The sequence below is a fragment of the Elgaria multicarinata genome, chromosome 6 (assembly GCF_023053635.1).
Source record: "Elgaria multicarinata webbii isolate HBS135686 ecotype San Diego chromosome 6, rElgMul1.1.pri, whole genome shotgun sequence".
In the NCBI taxonomy this organism is placed as follows: Eukaryota; Metazoa; Chordata; class Lepidosauria; order Squamata; family Anguidae; genus Elgaria; species Elgaria multicarinata.
In genome coordinates this window covers 117,307,514-117,331,788 of record NC_086176.1, presented here as the reverse complement: position 1 = coordinate 117,331,788, position 24,275 = coordinate 117,307,514, and the positions used below count along the sequence as shown (strand labels likewise).

The window sequence follows — 24,275 nt, the reverse complement described above, 5'->3', positions numbered from 1 at the left end:
TCAGAAATGACCTTTGCACCGTTAGACTGACTCTCTTTCAGGCGATTTTCCAGGAGGATGAGTTCTGCATACACCTCGCATTGCCCGGAGTTTCCCCCTCTCCCCTTTTCTTTTTACTTTGTGTGTGTTTGTTACTAACTTCCTGTCCCTAAAATGCTTTTATTTTGTGGGGTGAAGTGTTGTGGCTGCATTCTAATGTCATTCCCCTGCAGAGTTTGGAACAGTAAATGCATTTCGCAGACACTGCTCCTGTCTGTCAATCACATCTCGGCAGCGTCATAACTTACGAGCGGCGTTGCAGTATTATTAGGCCGGAGATTCTCTCACTGGAGGAAATAAATCGCTGTCTGCGTGACACGGCGTTCGTCAGCACACTTCATTTTAACTCACGGAGTTCGTAGGACTGCAAAGCCTTCAGAAAGTCCTCCGCTGTAAGCCTCTCCTTTGGGCCGGGTGCTCCGTGTATCCGTTCCCTGCCACTGCTGATCAACTGACTTCCATTTCAATGGGTAGAACAGCAGTTCCCAAATTGGATGGCATAAGAAGGGTGAGGCATGCCTTGTAGGGCCTTGTAGGCCCCTTCCAACTCTGCTATTCTATGATTCTATTAAATGCAAGCCTTCCTATTGGAAGTATCCACCAGTCTAAGCCCCTTGGAGGAAAGAGACCCTGTGCAGCATTGGTTCTGCCTCCACCACCCATATAAGAGAATCATAGAATCATAGAATAACAGAGTTGGAAGGGGCCTATAAGGCCATCAAGTCCAACCCCCTGCTCAATGCAGGAATCCACCCTAAAGCATCCCTGACAGGTGGTTGTCCAGCTGCCTCTTGAAGGCCTCTACTGACCAGCTATCTTAGGTAAAAAGGGGTATATAGAATCATAGAATAGAAGAGTTGGAAGGGGCCTATAAGGCCATCAAGTCCAACCCCCTGCTCAATGCAGGAATCCACCCTAAAGCATCCCTGACAGGTGGTTGTCCAGCTGCGTCTTGAAGGCCTCTAGCGTGGGAGAGCCCACAACCTCCCTAGGTAACTGATTCCATTGTCGAAAGGCCAGCATTCTGAAGGCACAACACACCCTGTTTCTTTGATATCAACTGTGCAACTGTTGATGGGCCTAGGGAAATCACCCACGCATCAGCGTTGCTCAGGAGGCATAGCCTCATCCCTGAGTCCTGATTGGCTAAAGGGAAGTGTGGCGAACCAGGAAGACGACTGGGTGCCTGTGTAGATCACGGCGGGTCAGTATCATCCGCCTTGGCCATGCTCCTCCAGACAGGCAGGCCACTGGCTTTCATTCCAACTGGAAAGTCTGGTTGACCTTCCGAGGCCGGAGGCCAACGTGATCCGGTCCATCCAGACGACTCTTGCGGACAGTGCATTTGCATCCCTGCAGTTGTCTTTCCTTACTCTTCCTTCCGTCTGTTCAGTAACCTCTCTCGTCGGCTCTTGCTGTGGACTTAAACCTATGAGACATTTCTCCTCCCGCACCCCAAGGTTGTAGCGTTATATCGTTACTTCATTGTATCTGTGAAAATTTTAATTTCACGCCTTGCGGACTTCACTGTCTTTTGTGCTCTCTTCTTGTGGGCATGGAAGGGTCACATTCGCTTTGGAACAGCCTTCTTTTCTTTTTTTAAAGTAATTAAAGTGTTTTCTTTGGTGCCCCCTTGTGTCAAGAATGTAAAGCCCTCAGTATTTGCTAATCAAATGTGTTTCAGGCAGGTAGATTGAACGGTCCCCTCTGGGGAACATTGACTCAAGCAGCCTCTGCTTCATAACCGTAGAAGTTCAGAATGGGAAAGTTGGCCTGCTGCTAGGTTGTCATACTGTTTGAAATGTGCATCTCTCTCGTTCCAGCTTTAGGTGAATAATGTTATTGAAAAGTGAGAAATCCCTCGACAGATGTACCCACACTTCCCACAGGTGGTACAGGATACACAACATCCTGTGACCTGTTCTTGTTTGTGCCTGTTTAGCATCCCACTTCATTAGCATTCGTTTAAGAAGGCTCTAACCACGAAGAAAGTGTCACAGGATACTCACCACTTTCTTCACCGTTCGAGCTTTTGTAAATGCTCTCAATATGTGCCCTGCACCGACAGAAATCTTTTAGCGTAAATTCACCCTAGATACTTCACCATCCTGTTCTAAGCATCCTGCATGGATGCAGTTGTACAAATTCACCATTTCCTTAAGGAAAAAAAAAGGCCACGCACCAGTAAACCTGCAACTCCAGGAGCTGGGAGAAGAAGTATGTATATATGGGAGACATGCGAATAGTTCTAGTACCAAAGTAGCTAGGCCAAGACTCAAATGAAATGAACTTTGACAAGATTGCTGTATGCCCTCTATGGATATTCATTCTTCATATGCATAAATGGATATGCAACCACATCTCATGTTCTCCATGTTTGGGGCGGGGGGGGGGGGTGCGGAAGGCTGGAATTTACAAAAGTGTGATGGACAGTGTATGTTTGGACTTGAGGTGGGGAGTTCTGAGGTCAAATCACCACCTGGCTATGAAGCTCACTTGGAAGACCTTAAGTTGATCTTACTCTAGCTCTCTTAGCCTGACTGGATGGTATTGTAAAGGTGATGGGAAAATATCTTCTGAACTGTTAACAACATAAAGATGATATGGGATCATCCATATCACTTCTCCTTAGCTTCTGGGGGAATTGGCAGGATATGCATCTGCTTTCTGGGACTCTGTAGCTCAACCCCATCACCCCCTGGAGTGAGGAACATAAGAACATAAGACGTGCCATGCTGGATCAGACTAAGGGTCCATCTAGTCCAGTACTCTGTTCACGCAGTGGCCAACCAGCCATTGGCCAGGGATGAACAAGCAGGACATGGTGCAACAGCACCCTCCCACCCATGTTCCCCAGCAACTGGTGCACACGGGCTTATTGCCTCGAATACTGGAGATAGCACACAACCATCAGGGCTAGTAGCCATTGATAGCCTTCGCCTCCAGGAATTGATCCAACCCCCTTTTGAAGCCATCCAGATTGGTGGCCATCACTACATCTTCTGGTAGTGAATTCCATAATTTAACTCTGCGCTGTGTGAAGAAGTCCTTCCTTTTATTTGTCCTGAATCTCCCACTAATCAGCTTAATGGGAGGACCCCGTTGGGTTCTAGTATTTTCAGAGAGGGAGAAAAATGTCTCCCTCCCCACCTTCTCCATCCCAGGCATAATTTTGTACACCTCTATCGTCTCTCCCCTTAGCCTCCTTTTTCCCTCGTAGGGGAGATGCTGCAGCCCCTTAATTATGTGCTGAGAACTTAGAAAGGTTCCTTGCATTGGCAGTTCATCGGCTTGCCCTGGCTGCAGCTTTGCAGGCTCTGCTCCAAGATCATGTGGGGCCCGGGCGATCCGTCAGAGTGGCCTCATTGGCGTGACCTTTCTCTCCCTCCCTACACCACTGCCCCTGCTCCCCCGCACACAGTGGACTCATCTGGTGCTCGCTCTTGTCCCCTCTCCATCAGGGGCATCACAGCTGTTTTCCGGTGCTGTGGCTGGGAGGACGGAAGCAGTGAGCCCCCCGGCACGCTGCAGCAAGGAAAGAGCCATGGTAGGAAATGGGTGTGCAGATGGTAGCAGTCAGGAGCAGCCACCGCCATCAACACCTTGCCCAATTTCTCCTCTGGGCTCACTGTGCACTGTGGGGTGGCGCCAGGTGGTTGCTGCTGCTGCTGCTTCTCTCTGTCAAGCTGGATTTCAGCAGCTGTTCTCCGCTAGCGGTGGGTGAGTCCTGGCCCAGGCCTCACCATGCCCGGCTTGCACCCTTTTTTTCACAGCAAGGAGCTTATAAAGGGGGCGGCCGTGTCGGCATAGATGAGTAAGAATGTTGGAGGCCCAACAGGACCCTGGCGGTTCCCCCCATTCCACCCACGGCCTTTTGCCGTGTACTAGGTGCTCCTGGAACTCTTGATGTGGGGCGGGGGTTGTGTCCTGCTAGACAGTGTTTGTTTTGAGCCAACAAGGTGCTAGTCCCTCTCCAGGGGGCTTGCCTTCGAGGAACGAAGTGATAGTTGGGGTGGGCTAGCGAAAACCAGCCAGCGGGGAAGGTTAAGATGTTCCCGGAAAGGAAAGGATTGGTTGAAATATAGTGAGAAGAGGGTTTTCAAGAAAAGCAAAGAAGCTGAATAAAGGCAAGGTGGGGTCTCTTCAAGGAGCAGCGTCAGTGAATTTTTTGCGGGGAAGAGGAGAAGCAGAGACTGAACTGCTGCAAAGGAGTTGCTGTCAGGAATTGGGTCAAGAAGGAGACCCAATTCCTGACAGCCCTTGCAGGGTGCAAACTTGTATATTGGCAGAGAGATGGGACTTGGGAATTTGCAAATGGTTCACACCATCATCGCCAGTCTGGAAAGAGGCCCTGCACAGTAGAGTAGGAAGTGGACTTGAACGTTTGTGGGGCCTATGGACACATCCAATTTCTGCCATCTTTTCATATATATTAAATAAAAGAAGGATGGAAGGGTCCTGGGTATCTGGGACATTGTGCAACCTAGAATTGGATCAGTGACTTGGAATCCAATGTGCACCTAGTATATGTGATGTTCAGGGATTTCCGGGTTAGTGGTCATGTGAAGCCTCCTTCTTCAGTTCCTCAAGATCTCAGGAGTCCAGTCAGATCCTGAACTTGTTAACAGCTGCACAAATTCTAAGCCTCCTCTTGGCTTACTTTCCATCCATCCACCTAGTCATGTGGTTCTGTTCAAATAACTCTAAGGATAACTGGTTTGGGGGTATTTAATAGAAATATCTCTGTGTGAGAGAGGGTGCGCTGCAGGTGTGGCGTTCCCTCAGATCTGAAATTTGATACAAAGCATTTTTGAATTATTGATGCTGAATGTGCGTTCAGTAACGTAGCTGTGTAAACTGGAATGAATGACCGTCCGGAGGTGTCTAGAGCTCTCCAAAGTGCATGTTAATAGGCAGAAAGATAACCTGGCATCACTACAGTCCTGCAAGATTTACAAAGCAAGCATTTTTATTATTATTATTATTATTATTTTTGGTAAATGTTTCAGATTTTGTGTTCTTGATTCCTGTTGCTCTGTCAACTTGCATGTTGGCGGCTTTTTCTCCAAAGTACTGCTTTGGTGAGTGGCTGAATGGAGCAGACTCTGACCAAGAAGGCCTTTTATTCCAGCCAGAGTTAGGCAGAATTCAGACAATCAGCTGAGGTGATGATGGCTATGAGGAAGCCATTGCAGAGGGATTTGGGGAGGAAGGGACTGGCCCACTGCCTTGTTTAAATACTCCACTGGGACTCCTAGTGGGTGCTGGACTAGAGGCCAGCCCATGGAGACATAGTCCCTCTACTGGGCTCTGACTCCCGTGGGACCAAGTATTTATTGGGTCTTCTCTTTGTTCTTCTCCTCCACATTATGCCTGGTCCTTGCCCCTTCCTGTCCCTAAATCAGCTTCCCCCTCTGTGCAACAAGCCCTTATGGGTGAGCAACCTAAAGACTCCCCTTTGATGTCTCTAAAGACTCTCCTTTGATGTTCCTAAAGACTTCCCTTTGATGTTCACTCCTGTGCCTCTCTCTTGCCCTGCAGTCTTCACTTGAACTTCTCCATTCTTGCCACCTGTTTTCCTTAATATCTTTGCTGGATTCTGGTCTCTGCATGCCTCTCAACTGGTCATTCTCTTGGCCCACTCACCCCGCTCCACTGGAAGTCACAGCTGACACCATCTCTGAGGCGTCATCGGACCATTCAAAGCAACAGTCACTAGGCCAGGAAATCCACATGGTGCGCTGAGCTTCTCCGGCTGTTGCAGCATCAGCTGCTCATTTGAAAGACGAGTCCTTTGAGTTGGCAGATGTGGTGTCATGCCGTTCTGCTCGGTGACCTGATGATCTTTTTCGTTCGCAATTAATGGGCAGTAGTAGCAAACATTTTAATATAAATCTCTTCCACAAGGTGTTCATGAGGCCTCTGGATGGCTACCGGATTAAAAAGGCCTCCCCACCCCTTTTGCCCTTTGGGATCCTTGCCTCGAGAGTTAGTGGGCATTGCCCCGACCTGATCTTAGGGAACAGTTCGTGGTAGGCAAGCTACACCTACCATGAGCCTTTGATGACAAACCACACAATATTCCACAATGTTTCTTAAATCAGCCTACGTGGCGCCACTGTTTACAAGACCACAAGAATTGTGACCCTGATTAGTCTAAGAATCCATTCTAGACCAGTAACAGGGTTTCCATCCGTGGTCAGCAGGAGCTTCCTGAAGACCACATGCTGTCGCCCTGTTCTGTTGCTTTCCCCTTGCGACTGGTATGCAAAGGTATCCTGCCTTTCAAATGGGATGATCCACTAACTATCAAAACTAATAGTTGATAGACGTCTTTGAATTTCTCTAATCCCTTTTTTTAAAGCCATCCCAGCGGCCATTTCCAGATCGTGTGGTATTAGAATCATAGGGCTCATCTACACCAAGCAGGATATTCTACTATGAAAGCGGTATATAAGAGGCAGGAGCCACACAACTGTTTTATAGCGGTATTGAAGTGCACTGACAACTGTTGGGGACCATTGACAAATACCATACACCGCTTTCATAGTGTTATATCCTGCTTGGTGTAGATGTGTCATGGGCTCCCCACAGTTGTCAGTGCACTTCAGTACCACCATAAAGCAGTTGTGTAGATCCTGCAGTGCACTTCAATACCGCTATAAAGCAGTAGTGTGTCTCCTGCCTTTTATATACTGCTTTCATAGTGGAATATCCTGCTTGGTGTAGATGAGCCCATAGAATAGTAGAGTTGGAAGGGGCCTATAAGGCCATCGAGTCCACCCCCTTGCTCAGTGCAGGAATCCACCCTAAAGCATCCCTGACAGATGGTTGTTCAGCTATTGAATTCCTCAAGTTAATGACATGTAGTGTGGAAAGTTAGTACTTCCTTGTTGGGGCGCATCTACACCAAGCAAATATTCCACTACGAAAGTGGTATGAAAGCGGTATATAAAAGGCAGGAGCCAAACTACTGCTTTATAGCGGTATTGAAGTGCACTGACAACTGTTGGAGCCCATGACACATACCATATACCGCTTTCATACCGCTTTCATAGTGTTATATCCTGCTTGGTGTCGCTGTGACATGGGACCCAACAGTTGTTAGTGCTCTTCATTACCACTATAAAACAGTAGTGCAGATCCTGCAGGGCACTTCCATGCCGCTATAAAGCAGCCGTGTGGCTCCTGCCTTTTATATACCGCTTTCATACCGCTTTCATACCGGAATATCCTGCTTGGTGTAGATGAGCCCTTGGTTGTCCTGAACCTCCTGGGAAGCAGCTTCATTCAGTGACCTGGTATTAGGTGTTCTCCCCCACCCCCTCTTTTGTATTACCGGGATGGGTGGGTGGGGATACTCCATTGTAAACTGAACAAAGAAGGATTGGGGGTGTGGAGCACTTGGCTACTATTCCTAGACGGCCAACGTTTCTTACATAGGTTCCCTTCTTTGTCTCAGCCCAAACCAAGGCCCTTTTCACATCCCCTTTACTTGTCACACAGAAGCGCTTGTCCTGTACCCGTGCCAAGTGTTGCCTGTTCAGGTTCAGAGGGGTCCCGCACTATTATCAAAGTCAGCTCTTCCCTGCCTGTCCCTCGCTTGCACCTGTGAAGGACTGCCGTCTCTGATGGCATTGTTACAAGGCTTGGTTTTATTGCTGATGAGCCTGTGAGAGCTGCGTGTCAGGATTTACAGTGGGCTGTGATCTATTATGCTCCAGTGGTGCCATAGATTAAAATTGGACTCCGGGGTTTTTTGGGTTTTTTTTTTTTATGCTGTACGACTGCAAAAGAGGCTGGGGCTGGTTCGGCCCCAGAAAGGTAGAATGTGAGATAGCAGAGTCGTGGATTCCTGTGATGATTTGGGGGCACTCCAGGACTTTGATGCTCATTTGCCTTTCTTGCAGCCATATCGCACTGTTGGTTCATATTCAGCTTGCGACCTACTACAATTCCAAACAAGAAGGATCTTGGAATTGTAGTAGATCGCAAGCTGAATATGAGCCAACAGTGCGATATGGCTGCAAGAAAGGAGAATGCTTATTTTGGGCTGCTTTAATAGAAGTATAGCTTCCAAATCACGTGAAGTACTGGTTCCTCTCTATTCAGCCCTGGTTAGGCCTCATCTAGAGTATTGCGTCCAGTTCTGGGCTCCACAATTCAAGAAAGATGCAGACAAGCTGGAGCGTGTTCAGAGGAGGACAACCAGGATGATCAGGGGTCTGGAAACAAAGCTCTATGAAGAGAGACTGAAAGAACTGGGCATGTTTAGCCTGGAGAAGAGAAGATTGAGGAGAGACATGAGAGCACTCTTCAAATACTTAAAAGGTTGTCACACAGAGGAGGGCCAGGATCTCTTCTCAATCCTCCCGGAGTGCAGGACACGGAATAACGGGCTCAAGTTAAAGGAAGCCAGATTCCAGCTGGACATCAGGAAAACCTTCCTGACTGTTAGAGCAGTATGACAATGGAATCAGTTACCTAGGGAGGTGGTGGGCTCTTCCACACTAGAGGCCTTCAAGAGGCATCTGGACAACCATCTGTCAGGGATGCTTTAGGGTGGATTCCTGCATTTTATTTTATTTTTAAATTTAGTTTTAACTGTTTTATTCTGTTTTTATTTTCATTTTACCTTGTACACCGCTCTGAAATTTTTCAATGGGGAGCGGTATATTAATATTCTAAATAAATAAAATAAATAAATTGAGCAGGGGGTTGGACTCGATGGCCTTGTAGGCCCCTTCCAACTCTGCTATTCTATGATTCTATGTTTCTGACCTATGCCTCCCCTCTCTCTGTGTTCTACCTGCCACCGTTGGACTTTATTCTGTCAGCCTGTGTTACTCTGTGGGTCTCCACATACACTAATGGCGCTATATAAAGCAATAAAAACAACAATATACACACAACTGTATAAAACTGTTTGCTCTTTACACATCTTGTTCAGGTACATCTACAGATTGTAGAATCCCCTTTGGAACTTTTAAAAAAGCGAGTGCCTTTGAATCTCTTACTTGGGGGTTACTTCTTTTATTATATTACAAGGAACATGAGTGCTTCTGCAAATGCTGCCCAATGTGTACATAAAAAAGGGTGAGGGCAAATTTAACAAGTAGGGATGCATTTTAAACTCCTTGTCTTGCTTTTAAAGCCCTGCACTCTTCCCTTCCCAGTTACTTGATGGAGTTGGTTGTATGGCCTGCTCCTCTTAGGAGAACTCGGTCCGCAGATTCTGGATGAAGATGGCAAATTCTAGGCTCCGGGCATTTTTCCATCTCGCCCCACAATTGTGGAACACTCTCTCTCTCTCTCTCTCTCTCTCTCTCTCTCTCTCTCTCTCTCTCTCTCTCTCTCTCCTACGCCTTTGTATGGAGCCAGAGTTGGACAAATTTAGACAAGTCCTGAAAACCTATGAGTCGGAGCCATAGGTGTTGGGGTATGGACTGAGGAACAATCAGATTGTTTTTGAGTTTTAAATTGTTTGGTTGTTTTAATTGATTGGTTGTGAATTAGTTTTAATTTTTGTAAGTAGTTTATCTAATGTGTATTTATTGTTTTTTGTTTATATTGCTGCGTTTTGTATGTTTTGGCTAATTAGAATGTGCTCTGATATTGAAGCAATATAAATTTGTATTATTATTATTAGAATCATCTCTTAAATCACCCCACGTTGCTCCACCGTTTACTAACTAGACTACAAGAAATGTGGTACTGATCAGTCTCACAGTTACCTTACAGTTGAACTATGCAATGTTATTAAGTAAGCCTCCCTTTTTGAACGTCCAGCGTGAACTGATGTTGATTTGAAGAGCTGCTGCTGTACCTATCTCAGCCTTTGTTTTGGAAGTGAGACGTCTTTCAATCTTTCCCCATGAATCAACACTTAATAGCCCAACAATATCTCCTCCACATGGCCTCCCTGTTTATCATAACTTCCTTTGGGATGTCAGTCCCCAGAAATCATAGAATCATAGAATAGCAGAGATGGAAGGGGCCTACAAGGCCATCAAGTCCAACCCCCTGCTCAATGCAGGAATCCACCCTAAAGCATCCCTGACAGAGGGTTGTCCAGCTGCCTCTTGAAGGCCTCTAGTGTGGGAGAGCCCACAACCTCCCTAGGTCACTGATTCCATTGTCGTACTGCTCTAACAGTCAGGAAGTTTTTCCTGATGTCCAGCTGGAATCTGGCTTCCTGTAACTTGAGCCCGCTATTCCGTGTCCTGCACTCTGGGAGGATCGAGAAGAGATCCTGGCCCTCCTCTGTGTGACAAATACTTAAAAGGTATTTTAAGGTATTATTATTATCATCATCATCTCCTCTTTCTCACACATGGCGGTTTTTCTAGACGAACATGACGGGCTTTGCGAAGTCATGCTGTCTTTTACAGATTCAGGGATTTCCTGACAATTGAGCATGTTTTAATTATGACTGCTTTCTGGATGTTGGTGTGGATGTATTTTGGTAGGCCCAGTTTCTGAAGGGTTTCTGTATAGCTCTTTGATGTGATGCTGGCGACTGATGTGACTAACAGAATAATTGTGACCTTTTTTCTGTTGCCATGGTTCTTTGACTATGGTATGTTGTTGTTGTTGTTGTTGTTGTTGTTGTTGTTATCTCACTGAGGGAGGTAAGGCAATGCGTTCTTGCATTCAAATAAATAAATAACCATGCCAGGGAAAAACGCTAGGCCAAAACCCTTTCCCCTTACTGCTGATTTTCAGTGTGCTGTGACGGTTTTGTGTGGAATAGCCTTCACTCTCATAACTATAACAATAAAAACAACACAATACAAATCAATCAGCAATAAAACTGCACGCTCTATTATGTACCGCAAAGCGTAGCTGGCTGGGTCACACTTCAGGGCAAGCCTGTGTGAAGGGGGTGAGTTTTAGGAAGACGTCAGAACGGCGGAGGGCATGGCTGACGTCAATTGATGGAGTATTGCATGAAATGCTCTACTGCCATTGCTCCTTGGGGGAACCTCAATCACCTGTAGCCCCCTCAAAAGTCCTCCCCCCTTTGATTTTGAGCATGCAATCCCCTTGGCTCTTCCAAACTCCCCACCTCGGGGTCCCTGCCTTTCAGGCATCCCAGCTAACTTAAACACGTGAGTTAAGGCAACGAAAGCTTTGGCTTCCTGTCCTATAAAACCAGCACACGCTATCATAAGCGTTTTATTATCTGTAATTAATGTTTGTAAAGTACTCGGGAGCTGAAGGTGTGTTAGAAGTACAAAGCAGCATTATATCAGTCGGAAAGCCGGCGTGAATCCAAAGGCAATTCGTGTACCACTAATAAATCACTCGGAGGTTTATTTTTATGTTTCCGCTCAAATTTCTGACATAAACCTTTTTATTTCATTGGGAACATGCGCTTAAATAAAAGCAAACCTCTACAGTTACTAATCTCCGATGCCATATTGCGCGAATGCTTTGTTGAAATGCCATCACCTTTTCAAAGAACCAGAGCTGTGTATTTCCTAGACATTTATGGTTGAAGAATAAATTTTCGGAGACTGTAAATGAAAAGATATAGCTGAACATGATGATCAAATAATATCTGACACTGCTTGTTTAAGGAAATATACATATATCTTACTGCCGGAGCATTTATGACTCCAATAAATCTCATTACTCTTTTTCCTAGTGGTAGAATTCTTACTGACTCCACCAAATATCAGAGATTGGCTTAAAGTTGTGCCGTTTTCCGCATGTTGGAGCACAGTCATTTCATTATTTAAGTTGGGTGGTGCAAAACAAAAATAAAATGCAGCTAACTGCAAGTTTTTGAAAAAACAGACACAACCATTGTACCATGTATGTGAAGCATGGCATATTATGCCGGCAGTCAGTGATGGAAATGCATTCAAAATGCAGTGTCATATTTCCCAACTATCAATCTATTCAGTGTTGTGAACTGAAGCGGTTTCAGATAAATGTACAAAAGATGCATCTGGTTACATTTTCATAATAGTCAGTTTGTAGAGTTTTCCACTGGTTAGCCGTGTGGAAACACTTGGAGCATTTTTGTGTGAAGGCCTCCACAGTAGTGTTTAATAACGTCTTTTCCCATGGCCTCCTCCTCCTCCTGCATGCCATGCCTGCAAGAGGATGCTGTATGGAAGGTTGGTACCCTTTAAACCTTCTCCCAGTCACCAAAATTCCCCAAATATGGAGAGTGTCTAAGTGTTTCACTCCCATGGGCCTGGCCAGTTGCATGCCTCTCTTTCCACCAAGTCTTCCATTCCATGGAAAGAGGCTCCCATGTCTCAGCCTGCCCACGTGAGAATCACAGCTCCTCAGCCATGAGGAATCCATTCATGGATTCATGGCTTCCAAGGAACTAGGAGAACATCTGTCTGTGCATTACCTTGAACACTCGTTGGGTGGAAGGGCAATCCAACGGAGATCACAAATGAACAGCTGAGGCTGAGTGTAGTATAGGGAGGAAGAAATCATGGTGGCAGTATTGCAGTAGCAGAAGGGGTGAGGGAAGGTGGAGAGCATGTGCAAAGTGCCTTTCCTTCAGGTAACTTCAGGGGTTAGCAGTGTGTGTGTGTGTGTGTGTGTGTGAGCCATTGGTTGCGATGTACATTCTCTCCGCCTCTCCTCGCCCTTTACTCTGGCACCTAGGGGATTGAGTGAAAAACAGCTTTTTACATTTTGGGAGTTTCAGCTGCATAAAGCTAGAATATGATTTAGTAACACATGGATTGTGGGCTGGAATTGCACACACACACACACAGTTTTGCCAAGCTGTGTGGCAATTTAATGGCCAGGCCACCAGGGCGTAAAGACCAGTCACCATTGTCTGCCCTCGAATTTGAGAAGGTGGGTCTGCCAGTTCCAACAAGGTATGCCTTGAAACAAAAGCTGGGTGAGCTGATAGTTCGGTACACGCCATTCCATCTGAGGGATAGTTTTCCCGTTCTCCAGAGGATGTCAGAAGGAGGGAAGCCGTTATTTGCTGTTTGCTCACAAGGAGGAGGAGCCGTGTCTCGGAATCCAGGAAAGTAGATGTAGGTGTAACGTTTCCTGTAAGAGTATTTGAAGAATCAAATATGCTGCCTGGGTGTGGTGGTAAGCAAGTTGCTTCCTCTCACCCCAAGTCTGGCTCCTAATTAAACCATGGATTCATCACCTGGATGCCTGAAAGCTAATCCACGTCTTCCCAGATTCAATTCTGGGCTGGATAAGGGCCAATAAACTGAGACTGAATCCTGGCAAGACAGAAGCCCTGTGGGTGAGTGGTTCCCGAGTCCGGGAGACAGGCTCATTACCTGTTCTGGATGGGGTTGCTCTGCCTCTGAAAGAACAGGTTCGTAGTTTGGGGGTACTCTTAGACCCATTTCTGTCATTGGAGGCTCAGGTAGCCGCCACGGCTCGGAGTGCCTTTTACCATCTTCAGTTGGTTCGCCAACTACGGCCTCCTGGACAGGGATAGCTTGACCACGGTGGTACAGGCATTGGTAACCTCAAGATTGGATTACTGCAATGCGCTCTATGTGGGGCTGCCCTTGAAGCTGCTCCGGAAGCTGGAGCTAGTGCAGAACGCTGCAGCTCGGCTGTTGTCTGGAGCTGCCCCTTTCCAGCATGTAACTCCTCTGCTGAGGGAACTGCACTGGCTGCCTATTTGCTACCGGGCCAGGTTTAAGGTTCTTGTACTTGTGTACAAAGCCCTAAACAACTTGGGACCAGGATACCTGAGAGAGCGCCTTCTCCCTTACCAACCTGCCTGGTCACTGAGGTCATCCGAGGGCCTGCTCCTGGTGGTTCCACATAGATCCATCCTCCGATTGGAATCCACCAGGGGAAGAGCCTTCAGCGTGGTGGCACCCCTCCTGTGGAATTCCCTGCCTCTGGAGGTCAGGCAGGCGCCAACCTTGTACTCCTTTCGGCGCCTCCTGAAAACATCTTTGTTCCAAGAAGCCTTTCTTTAACATGCAGCCTTGGATTACTGTTATTGCTTCTTTTCAATTTTGTTTTAACTGTTTTTATTCTGTTTTTATTGTACCTTGTACACCGCTCCGAAATTTTTCAATGGGGAGCGGTATATAAATATTCTAAATAAATAAATAAATAAATTCTGAATCAGCCTCCTGGTGCTTTTGAGCACCAGGCATTATCCAGAACACAGAGGCCTCCATGTTTACGGTATCCTGCCCAGAGTGGTTTGGGCCTGCTGCCCTGGCTGCCTCCAGGAGGGACCCACCTGACGTGGATGGATCTAGATACCTTCACGCACCCAGTGATGACATCCAGCGTGTGAAAGGGCCTCGAGGCGTCAGGGAAGGTCGAAGCTTTTTGGACCCTTAAGGGGGGGGGAGCCCCAAATGTGCTGAGTGGACCTGACTGTGTTCTAGCCCTGCGTGGGTTGTCCCTCCTTATTGACCATTCGCCACTTTCATTTCGGAGCCAGAGGACGTTGGCAGTTTCCCTTTAAAGCATTCCCCTAGAAGTAAACGTGGAGGAAATTGGCTTTGTGAGGTTGGAGCCCTGCTTGCTCAGCTATGTTGCCTGCAGCCAAATGCTGTCTGATGGCACCTCGACAAGCCAGGACAAACTGTATTATCAGGGGATTAACCACTAAATAGCCGAAAGGAGCAGTCTTTCCATCAGATAAGGCTGTTTGAGCAAAGCGAGTTTGCTTTCTTGCATATAGAGCCCTGGTATCAAATAGACTGATTTCCAATGCCTGGTCTTTTAAATAATCTTTGCTATATTTGCTGCTCTTGTAATCTGCCAAATCATTTAATTTTCCCCGATAGCAGAAATGCTGTAAAACTTAGATAAACTTGCAGCAGAAATTAACTCCAAGGTGCCTCGCGGTGGAAATGCAGGCATCGCGTGGCTGCCAGGCCTACGCTTGGCTTTTTTCTCCCCCCTTTTCTCAGGCCACCTAATCTTTGATTACAAGGATGGCATCCGGACTTTGCGCTTCAGAAAATTGCACAAAGAGCTGGTGCAATCTGCACCGTGTTCCACCGGCCGTCGCTGTGTAGCCCGTGGATCGAAAACTGGAGTGGTCATTGCCATCTAGAGTGATTAAAATGAGGTTGCTTTTTTGATAGCAAATGACCCTTGTAAAATTATTGGTCGTGATGGATGTCAGTAAAGAGCAGCGTTCATAGAAAGAGGAGGAGGAAGAGGAGGAGAAGAGGAAGAAGAGAGGAGGAGGAGGAGGAGGAGGTGGAGGAGGAGGAGGAGAAGGAGGAGGAGGAGAAGGAGGAGGAGGAGGAGGAGGAGGAGGAGAAGAAGAAGAAGAAGAAGAAGAAGAAGAAGAAGAAGAAGAAGAAGAAGAAAGTGTATAGACAATAAAAGCCAAAAATATATATTAATCAATTTAGGACTATCGGGTTTATATCTTATGCCCAAATAGGGTCCAAGGGGACTCAAATTAACCAGAAAAGATCCATGTTGTCTTCAAATAATTTTGAGGAACATCACTGAAAAGATGTAAACCATGCACGGTAAACCTCCCCTCTCAGTTTTTAGATTTCACTTCTGGATAAAATTGTTCATAGAGGCTGATCTGCCTTTTGCATATTATACGCCAGAAATTGCCTCATTTAGCCTGCTATCTGACAGTGATAAGTGACCCCTTGTAGCTCTGTTGAGGTAGCATCCGTGATGTAAGACAATCCTCCTACCATTCCATCTGTCGGCACAGTCCCTTCCAAATATGCGGGTCTGTAAATGGGCTGGTTGGTCCCATCTTCAGGAATTAAATTAAGTACTTTTTATATATATATAGTCTATTCCTTGTCTCAAGTAATGCTTTCCTTATATTACTTCATTGGGGGCATATTCCTCCGCTAGCTTAACTTCATAGACATTACGTTGAGATTGTTAAGAAGCACACTTCCTTCCCCGCCCCTGCACCCCCAAAATGGGTGTCTGCTGTTTTGCAAGCTTATCCGTCCTGTTGCCTCCCCGCACTCCTTCCCTGACCTTGCTTGTCCGTTCCGCCTTGGCCCCTGCTGCTCACACAGCCCTTCTGTTCCCTTGCCCTCTGTGATGCTTTCGCTCTTTTACCCTCCAGCCTTCCTCTTCTCAACTCCCCACTTCCTCACCTTCAGCCAGCCTTGTGCCTCCACCCTCTGTCTTCCATCACTCCTTGCTCCTCAGCCCTCCCTCCATGCCCCCTCTGGGCTCATCTTCCATTTTCTAGCTCTTGCCCTCCCCACTTCTTGCCAAACAGTTCAAACTCCTCCTGTTCCCATATCTTGAGTGATACTTTTTGTCCCCCACCAGTACCTAAATTAAGACTTCGCTTCCTTCACAGAAGCTGCTTGTTAACGTTGTGTTGCCGACACCTTCACCCTTGCGCAGTTAGAATATTGGCAAGCATTCCGTGATGTCACGACATAATGGGAGCTTTGCCAACGATGGGGGCGAGGGGTATTACAGAGAGGTGGGCAATAGTTGTTTTATCAAATATAACAAGATGCTTATAAGAGTTGCATCTGCAGCCTTTTTTGCAAGCCTTGCTGGAATTTCAGCTTTCATCATGCTCAGGGACGTGCAGAAGAAAAGCATTAGAAAATGTCAAAAATGAACTTGAGAATGGGACCCATGTGTTCAGCTTAACTTATGCTGCACTTGTGGCCTAGAAGGAAACCTGTTAACCTCTAACTTCATTTCCCCCCCCCCTTTCTCTGAAGCAGGGCAGAGAAGGCTCCATTTGCTGGTGAGCGTCAAGATGGTTGGTTTAGCTATTCCAAGCTGATGCCACAGTCAACTGTCGCTCTCTGAGCCTTGATTGGCCTGCCAAGCTCTGGGCGTAACTGGTGGTTGTCTTCCAAATTGGGAAGGACTTTCCCTACCAAGCAAGATTGATTAGTGAATTGTCTGGCAGGCAGAGATATTAACAGCTCTCTGGGAGGGTAATTTAGGGCTACCACCTTTCAGATGTATTCATTTTATTCCACAAAGTTAGATACCGCTTCCCAATGGAATGATCTAAAGGTATGGCAACTTCAGCACTAAACTATAACAACAATAAAACTATTTCACTCATTAACAATTAAACTGTAACTGTCTGGCTCACACCTCGGAGAAAGCCTAAGTAAACACATTGGTGTGAAGGACACGTTTAAAAGTCAAGACTGTAGATGCCTGCCTGTAGAGCGTCCAGGAGGGTGGATCCTGCATCCAGAGATGTCACTGGTACCTCCAGTATCTGGAGATTGCAAGTGAAAGGCTGGGAATAGTGACTTGAGTGGCAAATAGGGAGGGATCAGGCAAATTGTTGTAGATCGCAAGCTGAATATGAGCCAACAGTGCGATATGGCTGCAAGAAAGGCAAATGCTATTTTGGGCTGCATTAATAGAAGTATAGCTTCCAAATCACGTGAGGTACTGGTTCCTCTCTATTCGGCCCTGGTTAGGCCTCATCTAGAGTATTGCGTCCAGTTCTGGGCTCCACAATTCAAGAAGGACGCAGACAAGCTGGAGCGTGTTCAGAGGAGGGCAACCAGGATGATCAGGGGTCTGGAAACAAAGCCCTATGAAGAGAGACTGAAAGAACTGGGCATGTTTAGCCTGGAGAAGAGAAGATTGAGGGGAGACATGAGAGCACTCTTCAAATACTTAAAAGGTTGTCACACAGAGGAGGGCCAAGATCTCTTCTCGGTCCTCCCAGAGTGCAGGACATGGAATAATGGGCTCAAGTTAAAGGAAGCCAGATTCCAGCTGGACATCAGGAAAAGCTTCCTGACTGTTACAGCAGTATGGCAATGGAATCAGTTACCTAGGGAGGTTGTGGTCTCTCCCACCCTAGAGGCCTTCAAGAGGCAGCTGGACAACCATCTGTCAGGGATGCTTTAGGGTGGATTCCTGCATTGAGCAGGGGGTTGGACTTGCTGGCCTTGTAGGTCCCTTCCAAGTCTACTATTCTATTATTCCTCTCCCAAGTGGGCCATATTTACTCCCTTGGATGATGATGATGATCGTCAGGGATGCTTTAGGGTGGGTTCCTGCATTGAGCAGGGGTTTGGACTCGATAGCCTTGTAGGCCCCTTCCAACTCTCCTATTCTATGATTCTATGATCTGGAGCAGTTCACCCTAAGAGGAGTTCTCTCCAGCCCTGTCGCTCGTGTTCTGTGCCACCTTTGACACCATGTGTTCAATAGCATCTCCTCTCTCTCTCTCTCTCTCTCCAGGTACGAGGCCTCGCTCTTTGACCTGGTGGAAGCCCTGAGCCCGGGTCTGCAGCATCACTACAGCGGAAGTCACAGCCACAGCAAGGTGCCTGTGCCCCAAATTGGGAGCCGGAGGAAGCCGGGTTGGAGCCGGAGCCCTTCCGGTGCTGGAGATGGAATGGTTGCACTAGAAGAGAGCCAAATTCTGGAGGAGATCTTTTTCATTTGATGAGCCCAGCGTTTGCAGCCATCTTGACGGATCCGAGAACCGACCGACCTTCCCTTTCTAACGTGGGCGTGTTTACATGTCGGAATATTGGTTTTAAATTATTTGATTGACAGATGATTGTCTCCTATCTCCCCCTTAGAAAATTAACATGATAACTTTCCTATCCGACTCCCAAATCATGTTGCAAAAGCGTCGTTTTAAATGAGCCAACCAGAGTGTTGGTGGAACCTTTCTGGGCTCTTTACATGCACTGTTACAAGGTATAATTTTTAAAGGAAAAAAAAAATTCATGCCGTTGTGAAAGGGATTAGCGTTTCATTATTGATTTTTATTTTTTAGCTGTGAAAACCAGTTTGCCAGAGCTTCATCCTCTGCTCGCTCACACAAAAGCACATTCCAAGTATATAATTTTCCATTTTAAAAGCGGCCCGTTAAACCCGAGGGTCCTGCCTCCACACAGCTAATACATTCCTGGATCTATCAAACGCCACGCTGTACCATGTAGCTGTTTTTTGGAGGGCAGAGAACCTGCAGCTTTTCTTAACACTAATAGATACTTCCCAATTAACAAATCTCTTAGAAAATACGCCTCTTTTAAAAAACGAACTGTGCGTTCAACCTACGGAGGTAGCAAACCCTCACTGCTTAGCCATCTTAACAAAACTAGGCATTTTGGCCATCTAAGCTGCTAAACGTTCTCTGCTTATTCCATTTGGAAAGCACTGGAGTTGTAAGGTGAGATCAGTTCGTAGTGTTTTCCTCTGACTTGGACTTTTTTCTTTTTTAAAAAACACCCTGCCCACTCCTTGATGTTGTAAATGAAGACAAATCAGTCATTATTTCCACTCATCACGCGTAATGCATGTTCCTCCTCCCGGCTTTAATTATTCATGCGGTATCTATTTCAGTTGGTTTTAAAAGATTACCACCACCACCCACCTCAGCTGCATGCGCAGATATTTAAAGAAACAAGTGGAATTGGTAAAAATGACTGCTGGTTGTAGGATCAACAGACACTCTCTCTGCACAGTGCTGTATTCATATTTTATCAGCATAGAAGCCCCTGGCATGAATTCCTAGGAGCCTGGCTCTGAAATCCTTTTCTTGCATAGTCCAGAGGCCGAGCAGGAAGGAGACTTGTACTGGTCTCCTAAGTGAGGGGGTCCCACCAGGTCAGGCGTGGTCCTGCAGCCCCTGACTTTAGTTTTCCTAGCTGCTCATCTGGCAGCCCACCTGCAAGGAAGCTCCCAGGCGTGGGTCTAGGAAGCTCTTCTCTTGATGAAGAGGCAGCCGTTCCATCACCCATTGGCTTAGCCCAGGCGAGGAGGGCGGGTTCTGTGCCTCATTAACGGAACACCGGGTGGCATTTCCCAGGGGTACCCGGTGGGAAGGCAGAAGTGGGGCACTTCTGTGGGGAGGCAGAAGTGCCCCCAATGTGCCAAAGCTGTATTATGCCCCAGATCCTCTTCTGTTTGAGAAAACCACAGCTCGAAATAGGAAACGCTGAACTCCCAAAGACATTGCCGCCTGTTCCAGCGTAACCTGTTGATCAATGGATTCCTTGAATTCTGGCTCAACGTTGGCCCAGCTAGTTCAGGGATGGGCAAGTTGTGGCCTTTGAGACGTTGGCATTCAACTCCCCGTTGGCAACTTTGGCTAGGGCTGAAGGGAGTTGTAGGCCAGCCATCTGGAGGCCCGCACATCTCAGCTCATGAAGGGGGCGTCTCGCTCTCCCCTTCCCTGGCCCGGTGGCTGATCTTTCTGCCTTCCCTAGCCTGGATCAGCTGACGTAGTCATAGAGCTGCATATTGCTGTCACTAGCTCAGATGGCTTTTGTCTTTCATGTTTCTGCCGGTCGGGCATAGAAGTTGTACAAAAGGGAAGGAACGAGTAGACCATGAACAGAAATCCTTCCCGAACTTCCTTTTTTAGATAGTCCCATAGCAGGAATGAATCCAAGCCATTGGTGTTTAATTTTTACTCTTCTGGTTTGCCTGGTTATTGTTCTGCCTGCCTTTTTAAGACACCGTTTTCAAACTCTAAAGGTGCCTTCGGATTTACATTCCAGAGCTCTATACTGGAGTGATTTTTTGTCTCCAGTTCTTAGTCGGTGCCAATATTTAACCTCTTTTAATATTGAATCTAGGATTTTCGATAAAGCTCTTGATAAACAGGTTGGATTAGCACTGTTGATTTTTGTGTCAAATTGTACCTGGGTCATTGATGTCTTTTGAAAGGAGCATTGTCAAGGGTTCAACTTTAAACTCTATCCATAATGGCTAAAATTCATCCATAGGAAAGACCCCCGTCTCTGAGGCACTTTAAGAAATATGCATGTTAATCAAAGGGGCCAAGAGGCCATTTGCATAGGTGGACCAAGCTCTCTACTTTTAATTATGTAAAGTTCATGAAGTCAGTAAAGGGACTGTCATTTTGGTATATACGCAGTGATTAATGTGAGCTTAAAAGGAGAACGTTCCTATAAACACCTGCCGTTATGTGAATCTTAGCAGTGTCAGCAGGGAGTTCTGTACATTGTCCAGTTAGTCTCCAGGTGATATTAGTGACATCCTTCACATAGCAATTGCTGAATATAGCTAAGGAGGGCCGGACCACGTCCGAAATGTTCTGTCAAGGGGCTCTCATTTCCTGGCATAATTTGGAGACTCTGCACACTTAAAATCCCCCCCCCATTTTTGCTGTTTTGTCAACTGGTTTTATGTACAACCTTCATTAAACTCACATTAACCCCCAACGTTGTATATCCTCCAGAAAGCAAACGTGTAACTTTTCCGGCACAGGCCTCGTGGCTGTGCTTCTCCGCAGACTCGTGCAAGCAGCTCCTTGCTGCCAAGGCAAGCGGAAGGGATTTTGTCACACGGCATCATAAAGTTGATGTTATTAAAAACATTTATGGCCTTGGGGCGGCGAAGGGGGGGAGGGCGGGGAGGAAGAGGAAATCGATGGCTGTCAAATAGAAAATGACCAAAATCAGTGGTTGCAGATAGACAGGAATTATTTTTCCATCTACTGAAACGGTACAAGAGAATCAAAACTTAAACTAGCCGGAGAAGTCTCTTGGCTCTGTCTGTTTAAATTGAAATTCTTTTTTGCTGAAAGCACCAGCCAGGGAGCAGGAGAGGAGGGGGCGTGGGTGTGTGTGAAAGGGGGAGGGGTCCAGGTATACTACTGGATGGATCAGAACGGCCATGGAGGGACGTTTCTCATGCCGGTTTGCTCTTCATGCCTTGGGTTTTGGTTCTGCCTTAATAGCCTGTTGGCGCCTCACCTGCCGTGACCGGTAGCCCTTCTCACATGCACTTTGTAAGCAACGGGTCTGTCAAATGAACCTTATTAAGCCCTCCCTTCCTTGGGCTCTGCTTGGTAAATACTTCCTTAAACTTGATTGGATCTTCTAAATATAAACGTGTGATGTTTTAATTTAATAAATTATCAAGGTGGATTTCCTTCCCCAACCCTCCCTTTTAATCTCTCTGAGCTTTATTACTTGCCTTTCTTGTCTTCGCTGTGGTCGACTCTATACGGTGCGGGTGATTCTCTCGCTTCGTATCCAAGCACGGATTTGGACAGAAGGAGCTTGGCAAATGGGTTAAAGGGCTTCACAGCTCCCTGTGAATCTGGGAGGGGGTGGGGGCATAATGTAGTTCAGATTCCTGGATCCAAGGTTGGAGACAGCGCTCTGACCCCAGACCCAGGGGTCTGAGCTCCCCTCCCCCTTGCAGCCAAGGTGGAGAGAACCATGATGGCTGCCAGTCCGAGGTCACCAAAGCAACCCCAGAGAGAAGGTAAAGGGGGCGTTCCATTGGGCCGGAAGAAGGTAAAGGGGGTGTTCCCATGGGCTAGAAGAAGGTAAAGGGCGTGTTCCCATGGGTGGAAGAAGGTGGAAGAAGGTAAAGGGGGCGTTCCCATGGGCTAGAAGAAGGTAAAGGGGGCGTTCCCATGGGTGGAAGAAGGTGGAAGAAGGTAAAGAGGGTGTTCCCATGGGCTAGAAGAAGGTAAAGGGGGCGTTCCCATGGGCCAGAAGGGGAGGGCAGGAGACTGGGGATGTGGGGATATGAGCTCTGGCCAGCCTCCTCCCCTTCCCTGATGCCTCAACTAGTCAGGTGAAATCCCACATCCAGCTGAAATACAAGGCGGCAGGATGTGGGGGTGAAGGTGGTCTCCACACTCCTGCCATTCTGCAGAGGAGGCCCGTCAGCCTCTGGATAGGACTGCACCCTTAGTGTCTGGGTTGCCTCCACCCCAACCACCACCATCCCCAGCTGACAGAGACGCTGAACAGTGCATTGGCTGGGCCAAGCAATTTTCAAAATGTTGGATGCAAAGGCTACTTCTCTTCAGATGCGAGTCCTGAAAGCCAGCCCCAGCAATTAAGTGGTGTCTTCCATGCCTGGTGTTGTTAACTATGAAAAGCTGAGGGTCGTTCAAAGCAAAGGAGCAGGAAGTTGGCTTTACTGGAGTGATAGAACCCAAAAATACCCAAGATCCTGTAGCAAATTAGGGCTGGTTCACAGGTGCACGCCCACTACTTTTTGACTATAACGTCAAGTGATGATTACACGGAATGCGCCATTGCAGATGAATAGCTGCAGAGAGATCTTGTGGGATCCTCTCCTGTAAAAGGTTCCCTTGGCCCCCTCTCTAAATTCTACCACCTGGTGAAGACCATTAACTTTGTGTGAGCTTTTAAACAGCTTCGGTATTTTTAATGCTGACTCTTGTTTTAATTATCTACCATGCTGTTTCTTGGGGAGAGGCGGAGCTAATTGTTTTTACTGTTAATGATTTGCTGCATTTTCTGTGGAGGATATGCGCCCCTCCCCCCACAAGTGCTACTTTATAGTGGGACGGTGGAACATACATTGTCGAGAAAAATGAAAGCTTCCCCATCACCAAATGTCAGTGCAAATGCAGTTTTTCAGTGGAGAGCATTCTTCTGCGTATGGCTGAGCGTCACCAAGCGATGGCCGCACTGCACATGATGCGCGGAATCTGTGGGTTGTGACTACTGATATATTCCTCTTTTGCAGAAAACAACCACGGGGCCCCTTGATTTGTGTGTGATTGTGTGTGTGTGTGGTGGGGTCGGGGGAGTTAACCCTTCTGCCTGGCTGAATTGGAACGGGAAAAGAATCAACCATTCCTGGTCCAAATTCTTTGCTTACTTATTATTTCATTCAGTAATTTTTATCCTACCCTTCCAAAGAATTTTCCTATGTCACTGTAGATTATCCCTAAAGATAGAGAGATAGCACCTGCCCATATAAACAGGCTGGTTTATTGCCTTGGTTCCAAGACCTCTAAAAACATTGCCCGGCAACCCACCCAAAGTGAAGTCCCATTCATTTCAAGGGAACTCTCTCCCATTTCAACTCTCCCGTAGAAATGAATGCAAAGAGCTTTGCTTTGGGCTGGATCATGGCCGTTATTAATACAGTATGATTGTGGAGGGGAGGGAAGGGAAATTGCGTGCAAGAAAACGTAGCTACAAAATGGAGCCTATTAAACAGACGAGAAATCTGAACTTGTTTCAAGCTTGGCAGAGAACCTCTTCTCCTTAGGAGGGTGTTCGTGGGAAGCCGGGCCGAGCAAAAGAGCCGCCCTGCTGGTCTGCATATCACCCACCTCTGTGTGCTGCCCTCCGTCTTCCTTCCCAGCCTGCTGCAGCTTGTATGACTGGACAAGTTCCACCTCTAGTAGCCAGAATAGATGCTGGCCGTGCACTCTGCATTTCCTCATCAGCCACATCGTGCCTTTAGCTGTTCCTCTGGCTTTCTGGAATATGGGGCGTGGGTGTCGTCAGGGCTGGTGCTACCATAGAGGCCACTCAGGTGGCTGC

At 47.0% G+C, this 24,275-nt stretch overlaps 1 protein-coding gene across 2 annotated transcripts in view; it reads left to right on the top strand.

Moving 5' to 3' along the window:
- Positions 1-21,560, top strand: part of KIAA1328 (KIAA1328 ortholog) — a 266,686-nt gene extending 245,126 nt beyond the window's left edge. For both annotated transcript variants that reach the window (XM_063128321.1, XM_063128320.1), the window contains one exon: positions 18,208-21,560. In XM_063128321.1, the coding sequence (XP_062984391.1) occupies positions 18,208-18,415 (208 nt within the window). In that variant the 3' untranslated portion in view covers positions 18,416-21,560. The remainder of the gene's footprint in view (positions 1-18,207) is intronic.
- Positions 21,561-24,275: the final 2,715 nt, after the last annotated feature.